We start from the raw sequence: 19,663 nt of genomic DNA, 5'->3' as shown, positions 1-19,663 counted from the left end.
AATTGTATCCAATTGAATTGCTTAAACTTTTTATTTTGAGATTTTTGTTAATTCATCAATTTGAGAAAAATTGAAAAAACTACTTGTACAGGTGTTGGATTTTCATTATGTAAACTAACGAAGGGATTATTTTGAGCAAATCTGTTTAATTTTTACCAAAACAAATGCACTAACGTTATTCAAAGAAAATCTTCTTTTAACTGAATATAAAGAGGTATAAATTTGCACAAAAAATTTTTTTTGTCGTCTTGTTTTAATTAATATCTCCTAACAGGGTTATCATAGAATCCCAAAAAAAATGTGCATACAATGAGAGAGTACCACACATTAAATTTACCACAAAAAATTTGCAAATTATTCTTTAGTTTCTGTTTTATACGCCTGACCTGTTTTAGCTGACTCAGGCTGTCATATGTACATTACTAAAACTGCGATAAAATATGTATGAGGCTAACAAAACTTTGAAAACTGTTGTGTTCTACTGCAGATACTACTCGACGGAGTAAATTTCTAAAAAGTTCAAAAATGGACGTTGATAAAATTCTTCGAGAAAAATTTACTATGAGTTGTATGAATGATGGTCACATACTTGTTAACGGTTTTACTTTTCCCGGCAAATACAAAGAATTAAAACAATATTATGAAAATCTGGAAGTTGATGACGAAGATGTTTGGATTTGTAATTTCCCGAAATCAGGTAAAAATACATACAAGCGTATTTAGCATTTCATTTGTTGAACATTTTCGAGGAAGGTACGACATGGGTCCAAGAAATGGTTTGGATGATTCTCAACAACTGCGATGTCAAAAAGAGTGAATTACCTATATATCATCGAAGTCCATTTTTAGAGTAAGCTGTAACTTATTGTAAAGTAAGATTCACACTTAGATCTTTAAAAACGCTGAAAATTATCAGTTTTTTAATTTAAAGCATCAAATCGAAAATAATGTTTTCTGTAAGGACATTAATTCTGGCTTTTCTTAGTTTAACTGAAATTTATAATTACCTCATTAATAATTCTCATCTTGGTTATATCAAATTAATCTTGATATTCTATACCTACATAAAATTTTACATAAATACTCATCTTAACTTTTTCATATTTATAACAATCTAATTTCACTACTCGAGTCAAAATACATATTTTTAGATGATTGAATAGTCAATGTTATACATTTATAACTATTTTTTCGCATTTTCTATAGTAATGAACTAACGGGCCTTCAAATAAATTTATATTTAGAGCAACCTATGGAAATTCAATTGTTTGCATCATTTTTCCAGCGTAGAAAATAACACAAGCAGCGTCTGACATTTTAACGAAATAAAATTAGGTTAGAAAATATTTTTAATTTTTTTGGTACATTCTCCCTATTCCCCCTCCACGGAATATGACAATATGAAATTGGGAAAAAGCTTACTATGAACCTGTGCAACTCCGGAGAATAATTGGTTACCTACAAAAATTACTTTACACTGATAACAGAATTAGAATGTCGCCTATGCCTACTTTAAATATATATTTATTTGAAGACCCGCTATATTACTGTACTCAAAATAGTACAGTAATGGGTCACTTTACAGCATAGCAACCATTACTGTACGATTTTGAGTAATATTCAACAAATTCTAATATTCTTAAAATGCGAAAAAACAGTACACACTCTTGGTCAGAAAAGTGATTTTACTGGACTCGTATGGGATTTAAATACTCGCTGACGCTGGTACTTAAACTTGCCATTCTCGTCTAGTAAACTTCCACTTTTCTGAACTCGTAACGTAATCTACTATTTACGTAAGTTTTTGTTCTGTAGAGCAAACGTAATGTATTTTGATTTCATCTCACCTTCGACTGCTGACCCGACCGAACACATACGAGTACGAAAGCAAAAAGGTCCACTGGTTATCAAAACCCATTTACCTTTCGAATTACTTCCTACGGAAATTAACACCAGAGCTAAGAAACCGAAGGTTATAACGTTTAATTACTTATTAATTACAAAAAATTTGTAATCCTTTTTCTTTAGGTGATTTACATAACACGTGACCCCAAAGACGTATGCGTTTCTTATTACCATCACTTCAAATTATTTGATTTGTTCAAAGGCGAATTCAATGAATTTTGCGAATGTTTCTTAGCAGGAAAAGGTAAGTAAACAAATTGTTTTTTTTTTAAATTATTGTAATACATATACATATTTGAATTTGAAGTTCCGTATGGTCCATACTGGAAACATATTTTCTCATACTGGAAGATGAGAAATGATTCAAATTTTCTGTTTCTGAAATACGAGGAAATGAAGAACGACTTAAGCGAAGTTATTAGTCAGGTGTCAGGGTTCTTGGAGCGACCTCTGACTGATGATCAAATGAATATGTTGACTCAACATCTCAGCTTCAAGTCAATGCAGAAAAATCCAGCTGTCAACTATGAGGACTTCTACGAATCGGGAACTGGTCAGAATTTTATTAGAAAAGGGATAGTTGGTGATCATAAAAACATAATGTTATCTGATATGATAAAAAGATTTGAAGATTGGACCAAGATTAACACTAATAATACAGATTATTTGATTTAATATTTTGTGTGTCCGGTGTCTTTCGCATTTTTAATGAGAAAGATTTTATTATTATCCTGTTTTCAATAATAAACAAACTGAATACCGTTTTAATTTAGGTGAAATTATAAGATTGCGCTTTGTAAAATGTGTAGCTCATTGATATTCTAATTTAAATAAAGAAATAATTAAATTATGAATTAAATATTAAATTGGAGCGCCTCGTGTAACAATCCTTTTCTGTATCCGGCCCCAGTTGGATGGTACTTGGTGAAGATGCGCTTAGGATGTTTAGGAAGAGTTCGATTCCGATGCAACACGGTGGAGAAAACACAGGCTTTATTCAGTAAAAAATAAGTAAACAAACAACAAGGATGGGTAGAGGTAAGGACTTTCGTCCGACTCGTCCACCTGGGGAGCGTTTCCGGAGCGAAGTTGCTCAAGGTCCGGTTAGATGTCCCGAGGGCGCTGTCTAGGAGAGTGATCGTCCGTCCAGCTTGTCCACCGGGGAAGCTTCTCGGGGAGAGTTATTCAAATGTCCGGGTGGATGTCCCCTAGGGCGCTTTCCGATCGGAGCAGAAGAACAGTCTCAGCTCTTCTGCGTGATGTGCTGCAATTTATAGGGTCGGACGATGGGAGAGGTGGGTAGAGGGGAAGTTGCGGAAATGATCGGATGTTGGGGAGGCGACGAGGGCGCTACTCTGGTGGCCGCTCGGCACACTACAACTTTGGGTCGCTACAAGAGGAAAAATCTACCCAATTTTGTCTGATAATGAAATGTTTACATTTGGGCAGATCATTTACCTAACACCCTGTGTACAACTCTTTGTACATTTTCTTCAGTAGTGTTACAGATGTTGAAAAATGGATTAATTAGACATAAGTTCCTTTTTTTTTGTTCTGTTAGAACCGTGGTAGTTACCACTTATGCGAAACGAGGGCAAATGTCCATTAGTCACACTTGCCGACAGATCTAAGACAGCCCTCTGCGTTTCCCATAGGTGTTAGAAACAGTTGACATGTGTTGTTTTATGGTTAGTGTGTAAATTTGCTGGGACTGATATGACCGTTGTGGTCTTTTGCGGGTGCATGTGCTGTGGGCGTTGAGTGAGTGAGGTGATAGATCGATGCCAGATGTAAGAAAGGGGATGTATAAATGCGATTTTAGTTAGTTTTTAGACACTCTTGTTTTGACCTAAGATCTGGTAACTTGTACTGATTTCCAAGAGTCCTTAATATAGTGAATTATTAAGAGGTCTGAGTTTTTTTGAGAATCCTGACAAATTGAATGTTAGATTGTAACAGTAGGGATTAACGATTAGCGTTCAATTTATGGACGCCCGAAAAACGACGTCACCTCAAGTGCATTTTTAATTAAGGAAAGAGATAATAGTCACTCACACCCAAACCTGCGCTGTGGATGTTCCATCTCTACAAAGCCGCACTCGTCGATTACTTCATGGATTTGGCGAGCTTTGTGAACTCTGCAATTGTCATGCAGCAGCATACTCTTTTGATCAGAGAGATCCCATAAGAAAACACTTCGGCTATTTATTAACTACATTGACTACATGTACGAGTATCTACAATTATTATCGATGATACGTAACACGTAATACCACGATGCGCCCTTGGGTGTCGATCCGTGTTTAACAGAATTTCTTTCCACGACCACTGAAAATTGATTTTCACTGTCACCTTTGAACTGTGTCGTCTTTAGTGATTTTCCTTCCTTTTTATCGGATTTTGAAATTTCGCTACTCTTGTTTACAAACTAATTGGTCATTGTTCACTTTAACTACTTCTGGAATTTTCCAGTTTTTTCTGGCTAGACAGCCTCAGGGCGTCCTCCTGCATCGTTTTCCAACACTCAAACCTTGTGCAAATGAATTTTCCTTACCCTTTAGTTATACTAAGACATTGGCGCGACCTTGACGCAACCTTGAAACATAACAGGAGATTAAAAAAGGCATTTGCACAAGGTTTCAATGGTGGGAAACGATCTAGGAGGACGCCCTGAGGCTGTCTATCCAGAAAAAACGCGAAAATTCCAGAAGTAGTTAAAGTGAACAATTACCAACTAATTCTTGAGCACAGACATACGAAACGTCAATAAATATTTAAAAAATCTCGACTGGTTCATCTACTGTTCAAAAAAGCTAATAGGTTTGGTGTCCTTCGTCGAATTTGTTTTCATTTGTTAAACGAGAAGCATCATTAGATGTATCCATCGGTCAAATTAGTGGAATAATAGTTCCGAAATAGAATCAATTTCGACAGTTACTTGTGGGGGTTTGGTGGAGACTCCTTTGAGATAAAATGATGAATCCAAGTCGAATAAACTGTAAGTCAATCAAAAAGAACAAACAAATTCTTGGGGAATGTTTTCAGACGACTGCCTAAAACCAGTTCGTGTGATAGGATGCGACATTTATCAATCCAAATTTGTCAAGCACCTCCTGAAGTTAACGCTCATCACCCACTCGACACTGTTACTCCTTCAGCTTTATTACTTCTTTCAGACACCTAACATGCACGACTTAATTAAATACGGACCACTCTTCTTCCAAACGTGCTATGTAATTTTTATCGAAACGTGTAACAATCGAATCTGTGAAACGTGTTTCAGGACCTCTTAGCTATCGTCGTTCTTCTGGTCAAAAACTATATTGTCGAAAATAGCATGAACGTTAATGAGCTGTGGGACGCCAGTTCAGCCGGAAACGACGTGAAACTGAGAATCGCGAGAGAATCGAAGCAAATAAACACGTTTGTCGTGATCAACACAGCTCTAGCTCTGCTGTGGGCCAGCCTAGTTATGTCTTCGGGTGACAATCACGGAGAAGGGATTTTTGTTCAACAGATTTTGGACAAGTTGTCTGCCCATCAGGCGAATTTCTTCATGGTTATTTTCAAAATGACGATGTATTTGTGGGCGCTTGTGGTACAAGCGCACGCCTACCAAGTCATCTATATCACACAACACGTCAAATTTCAAATGTACATGTGTAACGCACTCATCGAGAGCCTGGGCAGCGATGTAGAAGGTTGGGAGAGTATCATTCGTGATAAAGTTTATCAAGAACAGATTGAGTCAAAGCTGAAGATGATAATAGACAGACACTGCGAGTTTATCCGGTAAAGCTTCCAAAAGACATTTCCAATTGTTATTATTGCTCTCACTAATTTTTATTCATTTCGGTCTCTAAAATTATCAAAAAAATTTCTTATGTGCTCGTGTGCTTATTGTGGACTACTAATAGACAAAAGAGAAGAAGAAATATCAATCGGTATGCTTTTGATAGTAGGTACTATTATAAAGTGTATTATGATTTTCCAAAACTAAAGGTATGTAATTTCATTTCTTCACGACTATTAAAGAATGAATGCATTCTTGTTGGATATTCAATGAAAGAATGATATCAATTCTACACCCCGTGATAGAATATACTGAAATCAACGGCTGTCGGCCAATCACATCCCCCGTCTTTACATTCTATCACCGGCATCGCGTAGCAACCGCTAAACGAGGTGGTACACTTTTAAGTGTCAAATATTAAAAGTTAAATTAAATTAAATTTTCAAAGATTGTTTTTTCTTGGTACAGTCGTGGAGAAAGTATAGTGTTCAACTCGCGTATAATGGCTATTATTCACTCGGACGATTCCAGCACTCGCCTACGGCACGTGTTGGAATTTTCATCCTCTTGAATAATAGTCATCATTATACGCTCCTTGAAGAAGGTACTATTAATTTTTTTTATTAAAATTAAAAATTGTTTGGTGTCTTCTCAGTCTTTTCTTTTATAATGGTCCCGTGACCGCAAAATATTTATTTATTGGAGAATTTCATTGAACTACTTTATTTTGAACTACATATTACTTTCATATCCTGAGAATCAGATTGCTAGAGTTACCTTCTTAAAGCCAAACAACAAATATTTATTTATACTCTCTCAAAAGAAATCACCATTGTCAATGATGTCAAAATAATTTATATATTTCTTGTCCGCAGATGGAAAAATAACGTTTTGATGGTGATGAGTAACCTTATAATACCATTTACCATTGGTGGTATTATTGTTGGTATAAGTATTCTACTGTTATTTTTGCAAGTAAGTTGTCATCGATTACTCTTTTACTGATTCATCATCAATTCATCAAGCCAGCATCATCTTATTTTATTCTGATTCCGTCTACTTATTTAGTTGATTTATAATTTGATTCTCAATAGTGCACCAGTTTTGTATTCATCAAAATAATGTATACCTTTAGATCCAAAATAAGCACTTTTAACAGGTACAAAATTAATTAAATATATCTGAAAAAAATCAATTTCACCGATTTCGCTTTAATTGTAATACCTATTTGCCAATCAATCAGGAATTGATACGACTCCGAAGATACAGATGATCACATTTTACTTGTGTTGATTATCATTTTTTCTTGCTAATTGATCAATCCGACAAAACAAAAATTGCGATTTTGTAAATTGTAGGAGGGGATTTTGTGGCATTCTTATATGACGGCCGTTGTTGCCTTCTCTACCGCATTAAGTCTAATTGCAGGTGGACAATTTTTACAAGACGAGGTAAGCCCACGCACTTCACTGTTCACAGTCTAGCGTAAAATCATTTTTTCAGTCGGAAAATATGTTATTACAACTAGTGAAAACGAATTGGTATAACTGGAACACCGGAAACAGAAAGAAATTAGTTCTGATTCTGATAAATGCCGCCCAACCCATCAATCTGAAATTTTCGGAAGGTTTCGTCATAAACTTTATACTACTGATGTTTGTGAGTCACATTTTGGAATATTTTCTACTTAATTTTCATATTGTTTAATTTTACAGATGTTCCAAGCTCTATACTCTGTGCTGTCAATCCTTGTAAAAGTCGAATATGTACAATAAAATTTAGTACCTAATCAAGAAGAACATTCTACTGCATGATTAATCTTGATCTTATTAGTTTTGTAAAGGTGTTCACGTTTAGAGTTGGCTGTAGTTGGGCACATACTTTTCTCTTTCAGAGCGATAAATACATTGACTCTAACACCCCAACACTATTTGCTGCAAACTGACCAAATAAATATTGTAATATAAAAGTGGTGTTTTTCATCCCGATATTATCTCGTCGAAATTTAAAGTGCCAAAAAAATACGAGTAGTTCCTATTTTTTGAAAAAAAAAAAAAAAATACAATTGGCACGATTCAAATGTCAAAGACACCCCAGGCTGAGATTAAAAATAGAATGGCACTGTTCTTAACATCCTCACCTTCATTCCTGTTTACTGATTTTTCTCCGGTGAAGCAATAATTTCGAGTGGGAATTACACAACTCTCGATTATCTGAATTGTCCACGCTAACAAGAATCATTGGTTTTTAACTCATTACCAAATAATAATAATAATAATAATAATAATAATAATATTGTCTTTATTTGATAATTGCAGTTAAAATTCAATAAATCCAGTAACAGTTATTTGCAGAAAATAAATCAGTTACAACAGTAACAATTCTAACAATACTAATAATAATAACTGGTGTGGCGCCTTTCAACAACGTTGCTCTTCCAAGTAACCGCCCCCCCCCCCCCCCTCAAACTTAACCTAAATTCTATAAAGAGAAAAAAGAAAAAAAGAGAAAAATAAAAACCAAAATATGGATTATAAATCAAGATTGCGTATGTATGTACCATTTGTGTACCATGAAAATGAGTACATTCACAATGTAATTGGTGTAGCAAAAAGGTATTTTTTAAATTTGGATTTAAAAACAGAAATGCTAGGTGACTGTTTTATTTCATTGGGAATCAAGTTATAGAACAATAAAATGGTCGTTGTATCTAGTAGAGTAGGACGGTTGTGGATATCAGAATGCTTGATCAGCTTTTTGTAGAGGTAATGAGGCAGCTGCCGTTTACTTAGCTGAAACAAAAAGACTCCAAAATGTAGCAGAAATCGCTCCGGAAGCCTGATCCAGCCTGCTTCCTTATATTTATATGAAATATGATCGAACTTACGTATGTTAAAGCAAAATCTCAGACAACAGTTCTGCACTCTCTGAAGACTCTCTTTATCTTTATTTAAAATCGCAGGCCAGTATACATACAATACCACAATATTCAACGGCTGAAAGAATGAGGGTATCACATAATTTTAATTTTACATCTGAACTTAATATGTCTTTGAACTTATATAAATGTTTTAATTTGATAAATGAATTTTGAATTATTTTGTTGACCTGTTCGTGGAAACAATATGTTGATTGGTCTAATTGCAAAGTAATTGTCGATAATGCTTTCGAAGTAGAATTACGTGCGCTCGATTCCGTAATAACTTTTATGGAGTGTTTTTGTTCAGTTCTTTTCCGACTTATATACTCCTAATAAATTATTCTAAACAATTAATCAGCACCAAGGACTTATTGACAAATTCAACTCAACGACATTGATTTCTTCTTCTAATGATTGTAATGGCCATTAGAGTCCGCACACTTTAAGGAGAACACGTTGAGTCATCCAAATCTGTCCGTGAAGTTTTGTCCAGTGGCGTATCACTTGCGTTCAGAAATGGGGGCATACGTTTTTATTTGAATGATTGTGATACCGTTTTTATCAAGACGAACCTCGCTCAAATAATAGTAGTTTATTTGACGAGTTTGTGTGTAAATTGGGCCTTTTTTGGCACGCGTGGGCCATTTTAAAACGCGAGTGAAACGAGCGTTTTAAAGGCCCACGAGTGCCAAAAAAGGCCCAATTTACACACGAACGAGTTGAATACAACGTTTTTTTGTTCGACGAGCCCCTTAAAGGCTCCAAATCGCTTAAAACCTTTAAAATTAGCTTGACGTTTCGTTTTGACAAGTTGTGACATTTATCAAAATCCGTTCACATAGGAGAAAATTCTCAAATTCTGACAGTGTCGAACAATAAAGAAATAAAAATCATTTAGTTCTGAAAAGAACTGATTTTATTGCAATAGAAAACAACCCTGAAATCACGAAACAACGAAACGAACACTGGCAAAGCAGATCACGAATGAACGTACGCCTCTGACGCCGCATGGCCGGTAAGCGAAGCGGTTCTACCTTCCGACTCTAAAAATCGAAGAATGGACTCGACCAACGTAGTTGCGTCTGCGGCGCAATTTTCTATTCTATTAAAAGTGTTGGCACTCTACACCCGCTTGACCTCGATATTATCTCAATAAGGACTAAGCGAATTTCAGTCTAAGTTTTTATCTAATATTTTGACAGGTCAACTGTTGAGCCAATAACAAGAGAACACGTCACTCCTTGTCGAAGAAGTTGGACTATTCAGAATATTTTAATAATAATTATTATAATATAGGCAGAATATAGCCTAAGGGAGTCCGTTTCGGCTCAGGGACGCGAGGGTCGCGGGTTCGATTCCGACCCATGGCGAAATTTAAAAATAATAATTAAAAAAAAAGGCTATATTCTGTCTCGTGATTCGGAAGTCACGTTAAGCCATTGGTCCCGGTCTATTGAGTTGGTCACCATGCCCCTCATAGATTTGTAAACCAGTCCTAGACTTTGTAACAATTTTTTTTTTTTTTATAACTCTTCGGTCTGAAAGGGACTGGCGACTCTTGCTTCTGGAGTAAGTGGCTGAAATCCTAGGAGCGACCCTTTTGTGTGGCTGCAAGGTTTCACATTTTTCCGAATGTGACACTAAATCTCACCAGGTATCTTTGGGAATGCAGCATCGGAGAGGACCTCCTTCGCCCGCTTCCAATGCGAGGGAGCGTCTGCCTCTTCGAGTTGGGGCTTTGCTTGATTTTCGAGCCTTGTCCTCGCACAGCTGGAAACTGTCGAGGACCGAAGCCTTAGAGTACCATTCTCGGCAACAGTCATGCGAAACACCTCCACACGCATAATTTCTGTAACATCAACTGCCCCGTGTACGCTGCAGATACAGAAACAACCTTATAACAACGCCGTGGTCGAGACCGCAATTCTGATGCACAACTGACGAAGCGTGCACGGCAGCTGGTCAACAAGATGACGGCTGAGAGAAGAAATATGTATCTCACAGATTCAGAGTGCGATGGAGGTGCTGCGTTCAGGCAACACGCTTTCTCACTAAATCTTCTCGTTTCCGAAGGAAACATCACACACTGAACATCAACATCTCGTCCCTGCTGCAGAACAAAACAGTGGACAGACTGCGCGCGGACCAACCTTCGACTTCCGTGCTTCTCCGGAAGACGATCAACAGCCTAACAGCCATATGGGGAAGGGCGAGGAGTAACGTCTACTTGGAGAGCGTATGAGTAAACCTACATACTCTGTGTTCTTCAAGCCCGTCAGAGAACACGACAGGTTTAAAATCCAAGACGGAAGGATTCAGAATGGCATGGCAGGATGTTGTTTTGAACACGCTCGCTTATGGGCGAGCTGTGCTCAAGCAGCCAACACCTTGTGCTTTGCATGTAACACCCATCCTGACATGCACGTAGTTCTTATGTCGGGTCCTTCTATACAGGGTGTATTCAAAATACGAGGAAATATTTTATGCCGTAAATGTGGGTCAAATTGCCAATTTAAAAATTCACAGTAAATGCTGAAAATGTTGTCCTTGATGCGTGATACACACCAGTGTCAGTGATGCACGAACCCTTCAAAAAACTTCACGATCATCCCGAATATGGACACTAGATGTATAGATCAGCTGTTTTAAATGCCACCATAAAAAAATTAGAAAGATTTAAATCTGTAGATCTTGGCGGCCAAAGTGAATCTTGCCTCATAGGTAAATAAAATAACCCGTAAAAATTCTTTTTGTTCTACACATTTTCTCAGCAGTTGTGCGCAAAACTATTGTCGCAGTAGGTCATCTCCTGGTTGCAGGATTTGTATTTCTTGTACATGGTACGTACAAGGATGGAGGCCTTGTTTCAAGTGCCCCATACAACATGGTGTGAGTGAAACTCTTACCTGGAGTGCTAGCCTTCGCGTTCTTGTTCCAGGACTGCTTCGATTGCTTCTAAAATCTGGAAACGATCTGTATCACAATCTTCTGTTTGGTAGATGGATTTTTCTTGTGTCTCTAAGTAAATGTTTTCTAATTAGGTACAACCCTGTCTGGAAACTGTTCCCGGTACAGTATTTGCGCTTGCCACCCGCTGCAACATATCCGTTAATTCCACGTTTGTAAAATTTGGCATTTTAAACGATTTAATAACAAATACACGATTATTAATACCCTGTGACACTGCACCGTTTGTCGAGCTGCGACTAATAACTCCAACCTCCGATAAGAAGATTCTTTTTTCCACTACTTACTAGCTCGAACCGACCCCAGAAGTAGAATTTCTCTCCCAAGGTTAATAATAATTTTCATTATTAACCTATGTGAATAATGAACAGCTGTCACCTAGCAACGAAAGATTTTCGTTGATATCATTGGTTAACGTAGACGATTTTCATAGCAAACGTTGAAAAATGTGAACTCGGATCGTCGCATCGAAACTAAATAATTTTATTAATAACTAGCTGACCCGTCAGACGTTGCCTTGTCCAAATTTCAATACCAAATTTGTTTGTGATCGTTTTGTGAATTTGTGAAAAGCTATTGGAAATGTGTAAATAAAGTAAAAATGAGGAATTTTACATGGGAGATGAATTCTATCGGCAGTATTCTACACTGCTGAAATGCTGGAAATATGTGATGTGTCTGGAATGTGATCGAGTTGGAACCATGCGGTTTTGTTCCAGAATTTAAGTCACAATTTAATTAAGTCAGAATTTCATATCCAAACAAATGATTTATTTTCTTCCATTAAATTTGAAATCACAATGAATCTCAAGCAGTTTTATTGGGTGACTTGACAACTTTCAAAATTGCGCGACTATGAACTGTCAAAGAAATGTCAACTTTATCCTACTCATACAGTTGGCACATACATTTTCGTACATAGTTGCCAGATTTATCCACAATTATTTTGAATCACCCAATATTTACATTTCGATTGCAAGATCGATGTTCAAGTAAACAATCCGATTGGTTTGATTCCCAATTTCACAATCAGCTGTCAAATGACATTTGTGCATGTAGGCAAATAAATTGGAATAGAAATAAAACAACTACGTACTACATTTGTTGGACAGAAGGACAGATCGCGAAACAATACAAAAGTAAAAGCAAATGTAATTTTATTTTAATTTACTGGATTCCGTTTTTCCAGATTTTTCTTCAAATCTTCCAGATTTTTTTTCAATTGAAAAAAAAAACATTAAGCAAATATGTAGCTCCTATTGTCAGTCATGACTCATGATCGAGAGTTCATACAAAAATTTTAATTTTTGAAATTAGTCCGAATTTTCCGACTTTCCTTTGTAATTGTCCCGAATTTTTTTTCTGAAAACTTATCCAAAACTCTAACAAACAAAACCAAAAAAGAATTACGCATAGTCATCGTTCGAATCCTGAGTTATGGTCTTGAGTTCATAGAAAAAAGCATTTTCAGTTTTCCCGGAATTATTTTAATTTGGTTTTTCCAGATTTTTCTCCAAATCTTCCAGATTTTTTTTTCTATTGAAAACATTCAATTGAGTTATTTCCATCCCGGGGCATATCGAACAAAAAAAAGAAGAATTAATCAAATATGTCGTTTCTATCGTCAGTTATGATGGTGAATGCATACAAAAATTATAATTTTTGCAGTTTGTCCGAATTTTTCGACTTTCCTTTGTAATTGTCCCGATTTTTTTTCTTTCTGAAAACTTTTTCACGACTATAACGAACAAAACAAAAAAAAGAATTACATATGCATATCCATCACAAAAAAGCACTTTCTGTTTTTCCCGAATTTTCCAATTTTCCGGGCAACTTTTCCAGTTTTTTTTACATAAAAACCTCACACGGATTATTACGAACATTAAAAAAAAATTAGTAAAATCGTTCCAACCGTTCCCATAAAAAAAGCACTTTCCCGAATTTTCCAATTTTCCGGGCAATTTTTCCAATTTTTTTTTTTAACCACCCCTGTATTAAAGCGAACAAAAGAAAAAAATAAATATTCAAATCGGTCAAGCCGTTTTTGAGTTTTAGCGAGACTAACGAACGGCGATTAATTTTTATACAGTGAGCGGCAAAAGTATGGAATAAATTCCTTAAAAATTAAACAATTTTTTTTTCAAAAAAATCTTTGGACAGGTCAATTTTAGTTTATAAAAATACATATTTTAGTACCAAAGAAAATTCCAAGCAGTCATTTGTTTCGAGTTATGACGTCATCGATAGTTTTTTTAAATGGAAACCCCCTATTTTTTTTTTATTCTGATATCCCTTTTAATTGTCTAAATGACAGTGTAAAAATTTTGTTATCTTACATAAGGAAATTTTTGAGAAAAAAAATAATAAAGTTGGAAAAATTAAATTTTATAAAGAACAAAAACAAGTCAAAAAATCAAGTAGGTAAATCAAACAGTCAAATGTTACTGTCAATTTCATTCGTATGTGTTATTTGTTTTACAAAATGTTTTCGAAAATGACTCATTTATCAGAAACACAACGTATAGAAATTTTAATTTTGATTGGGTGCGTGGATAAAACTAGATAAAACTAAAACAAGGAGAATTTCTTGATAAACTTGCTTATTGTCAACAAGCTGGAGGATGGCAATTCGAACATTGAATTCCATAATTTTAAGTACTTACAACACAGTTTTTGACTCGTTTTTGTTTGTTATAAAATTTAATTTTTCCAACTTTATTTTTTTTTTCTCAAAAATTTCCTTATGTAAGATAACAAAATTTGTATACTGGCGTTTAGACAATTAAAAGTCCTATCAGAATCAAGAACAAAAATAGGGGGTTTCTATTTAAAAAAACTATCGATGACGTCATAACTCGAAAACAAATGACTGCTTGGAATTTTATTTTGTATTAAAATATGTATTTTTATAAACTAAAATTGACCTGTCCAAAGATTTTTTTGAAAAAAAAAGTGTTTAATTTCTAATGAATTTATTCCATACTTTTGCCGCTCACTGTATATACCGGGTGGGGCATCGTATACGCACACGCGAGAAATCGCGACTTCTAATTAAATAAAATTGGCGAAATTTTATATACCTGACTAATTATTGATAAGGTATATTTGAGAATTTTTAAAAATTTTTTTGTTAATAAATAAGGCCGTAACAGTTTTATTAGTTTTCTGAAATTAACTGTTAATTTACCTATAAAGTTTTTACACTAAATGAATCTGTATCTGCTAGCCCATCAAACCCTGGTGGCATAATTACAAATTTTGACTTGGTTAGCTAAATAATTCGCTTTTTTATTTAAACGTAAACCAGACGGGTGATTTATGGCACAATGGTATAATTTCCCAACAAAGGTATAGCCGACCGTTTTAAACCTTTTTGCCATAAAATTGACAGTTTCCATTGTAGCCTAAATTTACGACAGCACAAGTAGCAGGTCATAAATAAAAATCATTTTGAAAGTTGAAATGTAAAACTGCCTTTAATTCAAAATCTAATTGGTATTTTTTTCCGTAGATTTCGTAAATAATTATAGGAAGTGAATCTGTATAGGTTAGTATAAAAATCAGAATTTGACTTTTTGGTTGAAATTTACATTTTAATTTTTTTTTGGCTTTGTTTGTAAGTGAAAAATTATCAAAAAATTATGAAATGTACCTTACCAATAGCCAGGTAAGTCTGAAAAATTTCGACAATTTTATTTAATTAGAAGTCGCGATTTCTCGCGTGAGCGTATACGATGCCCCACCCGGTATAGATATATACAGGTGTCCCAAAAATGGCGTACAAACTACTTACTACCTTATCGAGGATGCTTAAATGTACATGAAAAACATATGGAAAACATGTTTCCGACAAAAAAATCAATTATTTTTATTATTATTATTAACGATAATACAATGTAAACAAAGATATGTTCATACATCATTATCTTGCAATGTTACCGTAGAGGATTTAAAATAATTTTTTCGATTTCCAAAGCTTCTAAATTCTCTATTATGCAGGATTAGATATTGGTAGTGAGTGATCTTGTACTTTGTGATAACATGTACGACGAGAGGTAGCTGCCGTGACAATTTCGTACATATATTTCAAAATAATTGACTTGTTAAGTGCCACTTTCAAAGACCGCTAAATCAGCAAATAAGTCCAATAGAATTTTTTTAACATTTTTCTGACGTTTACGGTAATCTCTTCTACACCGTAGTGCACTGTTAGTACGCCATTTTTGGGACACCCTGTAGATAGATTATTATCCCCAAGGGTTTTAACGTATCCAGTAGTGGAAAAAATAGTATATAAACCACGGTGAAGAAGTCGCTTATAGCTTTCGTGCCTTAGAACCCTCGGCACGCCTCGGGCTCTAATCTTGGCGCTCTGGCTATAATCATGAACTTCTTCACCTTGGTGTATAATATACTATTTTGTCATACATGAGTGTGTGAAGCGTGTAAAAAACGAGAGTTCGCTTTTTCTTTATTACTGCTTTTTTGATTTATACTATGAAACCAAGCGTGTCCACAATTTATTGTCTAAATTGCCATGCCATTTGTTCATGTATTGTTAGTACAAGTCTCAAAACGTAGCTTGATACTTAAAATGCGCAGATAGAATGAGAAATCCGACTTGCAAGAAAGACCGAAAATCCTCCGACAGCTTCGTTTATGTCCATTTTTTTAATTATAGTCCGAATCAGGAAGTCGACGTGACCTGCGTCTGCTTTCGACATTTGACAGCAGTGCATGGTGCTACCAATTTTTGATAACTATTTATCAACTAATAGGTAAAATATATGTATCTATTATTGTTAATCGCAATAATTAATTTATTTGTTATATCACCATGGGAGTCAAAATTAAATGAGTTTATTGTCAGTGTTTTATTTTTATTTATATTTTTATTTCTGTCACGTTGCTGTAATGCTAAAATGTAGGTAAATTTTATTATTCAAACTACCTACATGCAACGATGCCAAATTTACTTACATTTAGTCCTTCCCGATTTGAAAATGTAAGTCTGAAGAATTTTTTCCATGTTTTTCTCGTACATTTAAATATCCTCAATAAGGTAGTATAGTTAGAATCACGGTGCAATGCGATTTTGCAGTAGGTACTATGCCGGCCAAAAAATTTTGGCCGTCATTGTCTGTCAAGTCAAAAAAAAATAATTGTAATCCGTACTTTATTGTCATCATGATTACCGTCTTGATTATGAGCCTTATTTTTTGGGTGGTAAATTTCAAAACTCAAAATTATTTTGTCATTTCTACTACACAGAACGTTTACCTCAGGTTATCTATGTACGATTGCTCTAATTTTGTTTATTCATGTCGGATTTTTGGAATATCTGAGCTTCAAACAGTTTAAATTGATTGTCAAAATGACAAGAATCGAAAGTGGGGTTACGATTCCTAAAGGTTTATTTACACTTTACTTGAATGGCAAGAAAGTGACGGCCAAAATTTTTTGGCCGCCATAGTACCAACTTAAAACTGTAATACTGCGAACGAATTCTATCGTTCAATTGTTGGTAACGTTTATCCCTGATGATTGACATGTCGAGGAACCAGTTTTTAGTCAATTTACATCAACTTGTTGATCGATAATGATTAAAGCAAATTGTGAGGTTAGAAGAAGTCGTCGCTGTTGTCTAGTGTTTACGTTCCTTTTGAGATCCTCGCCAATTTTGACACACGCTGTATAACGTGCTATTAACTTTTCAATAAAATAATTTAATTGTTTTTAAATTATAGGAAAGGTTTGCCAAATCTCTGTACACTGTACAAAATGATAACACTATAGTCCAATTTTTACCCTTTTGCGATGACGTCATTATCTAGTAACATTACGTATGTTTGAGCTAGGACCGAAAGTTACAGACCGATAAGCCTGCTGAACACCATCTCAAAAATTGCTGAAAAGGTTATTTATGACAGATTTAACAGGATACTGGACACGCTAAAAATAAAAAAAAGATGTCAATTTGGTTTCAAAAAGGATCACAGCACCACCCAACAAGTGTCCAGGATAGTAAACGACATACTAATAAACATCAATAAGGATAAAAATACGGTAATGACACTGTTGGACCTGTAAAAAGCGTTCGACCGGGTCTGGATAGACGGAATCTTGCACAAGATGCATATCAACAAAATTCCACTGGACTTCATAAAACTAATCTCATCTTACCTGTAGGGACGAAAACTTAAAGTGAATAGAAATAACACAATTTCGGCGGAAAAAGCAATAGAATCCGGGGTACCACAGGGATCAATCCTGGGCCCGGCACTATTCAAATTCTATACAGTGAGTTTTTTTAAGACTGGCCATAGGGTTTTACATGCTAATTTTTCAACCCCCTGTTAACTTTTGTTCCGATGAAAATATTCAAACCATTTTTGGAACAAAGTTGGAAGATTTTTTAAACTATCGGATAAATTACAATTCAATATCCCAAACTGTCGAAAAAGTTGTGAAAAAAATATTTTTCTCCCTACCGGTTAGAAATGTAGGCTGTGGATATCTCATTTGAGGTGAGAAAATTCAACTTTCTCGCTAAGGTAAGAAAGTAAATCATGAAATGTTTATGGTAAAACTGTACCAAAATACAAATGTCAAAAGTGTCAAAAGTGAAATAAGTTATTGATAAATGAAAGCCAATTCAATGAAGTAAGTTGGTAGGTCAATCATATAATCTGGAAAATAAACAGATAAGCTAGGTACGTAGATTACTTTACCCTGTTTATATCAAATTTTCGAACAAACCTCAAATCTTCAAATGCGATGACAAGTTAATTAAACAAATAACACAGCCTACTATTCAATTCTCAAAATTTTCGTTTTAATCACGAATATAACCATCTTTTTTGACTTTTTTCAACAAAGTTGTGCCGGTAGGGAAAAAAATTGTATTCAAACCTTGTTAAGAAAGTGTCCTTGCAGACCTTAGGCACTTACAAACCTCGTCTATGACTCGGTTTATAATCTTTGCCTGCGGTCTGCAAGAAACCACTTTCTTACCTTGGTTTGAAATATACTATTTTAGCGCGCCGAAAGCGTCCAAAAGTGGAGATCGTCAGGTGCTGGTTGAGCCGACAATGGCGCTACTCTGGCGGCCGCTCGACGTACTATTATTTCGGCGCCCTAAAATAGCTATTTATGTAATAAGTACATAATATAGGTCTTTGTGGACGAGCCCTATAGTTTATGGCAGAGCGAGCTTGCGAGCGAGGCTAATAAATAGGGCAAGTTCACAAAGCCTAATTATGTACGAATTACATATAAAGCTTTATGTTCGATTGTGAAGTTAAGTTTCTTTTAGATACAAAATTAATAGATTCTAAAAATTAAGATAATTTCGAAGTGTTCTGTTTTTGTTTCTGTGGTTACGAAATTATTTATTACTATTTATTTGAAAACGAACAGTGTTTGTGTTTGAAATACCAACTGAAATCGTCTTTATTTCTAGTTATAATAATGAGCAAAGTAAGTGAAATTGCGGCAAAAGCTAAAGAATCTTGACTGCAAAGTTTTCTATTAATTCTATTCATTCCTGATTTAAATAAAATTAGGAAAATTTTGACATTTATTTTGAAGTAATATCCAAAATTGACAAGCGGCCGTTTTACTATCTTTATGGACTAGTCCATAAACAGATAGTTTGTGGACACTAAACGATACCATAAATCATGAATTATAATACAATCGAACATAAATATTTTTTTCACAACTTTTTCGACAGTTTGGGATATTGAATTGTAATGTATCCGATAGTTTAAAAAATCTTCCAACTTTATTCAAAAAATGATTTGAGTATTTTCACCGGAACAAAAGTTAACAGGGGGTTGAAAAATTAGCATGTAAAACCCTATGGCCAGTCTTAAAAAATCTCACTGTATACATGATCTCCCCGAATTTGAAAAAACGGAACTTGCCTGTATGCGGACGATACAGCAATTTATGCGCACTCGTTTTATGCTCAGGCGGCACTGCTACAGAACCAACTGCACATCCACATACTCCAAAAATACTTCCAAAAATGGAAGCTAAAGTTGAATGAGAGCAAAACAGAAACAATAATATTC

The 19,663-nt window shown here is 35.0% G+C and overlaps 1 protein-coding gene across 1 annotated transcript; it reads left to right on the top strand.

Moving 5' to 3' along the window:
- Positions 1-374: 374 nt before the first annotated feature.
- On the top strand, positions 375-2,758 carry LOC138127173 (luciferin sulfotransferase-like). The gene is made up of 5 exons (XM_069043044.1): positions 375-697; positions 754-850; positions 1,816-1,972; positions 2,029-2,149; positions 2,213-2,758. The coding sequence occupies exons 1-5, from the start codon at positions 526-528 to the stop codon at positions 2,578-2,580; spliced, it is 915 nt and encodes a 304-aa protein (XP_068899145.1). The 5' UTR covers positions 375-525; the 3' UTR covers positions 2,581-2,758.
- The last annotated feature ends 16,905 nt before the right edge of the window (positions 2,759-19,663 follow it).

The sequence above is a fragment of the Tenebrio molitor genome, chromosome 3, assembly GCF_963966145.1.
Source record: "Tenebrio molitor chromosome 3, icTenMoli1.1, whole genome shotgun sequence".
Classification (NCBI taxonomy): domain Eukaryota; kingdom Metazoa; phylum Arthropoda; class Insecta; order Coleoptera; family Tenebrionidae; genus Tenebrio; species Tenebrio molitor.
Note: the sequence above shows the minus strand (reverse complement) of the source record. Positions and strands in the feature narration are given on the sequence as shown.

What these genes read in the sequence shown, in the direction of transcription:
- LOC138127173 (XM_069043044.1), top strand. Translation starts at nt 526, where the DNA reads ATGGACGTTGATAAAATTCTTCGAGAAAAATTTACTATGAGTTGTATG. An exon ending in TTGTAATTTCCCGAAATCAG is followed by an intron (nt 698 to 753) that starts GTAAAAATACAT and finishes TTTTCGAGGAAG; the next exon opens with GTACGACATGGGTCCAAGAA. An exon ending in ATGTTTCTTAGCAGGAAAAG is followed by an intron (nt 2,150 to 2,212) that starts GTAAGTAAACAA and finishes TTGAATTTGAAG; the next exon opens with TTCCGTATGGTCCATACTGG.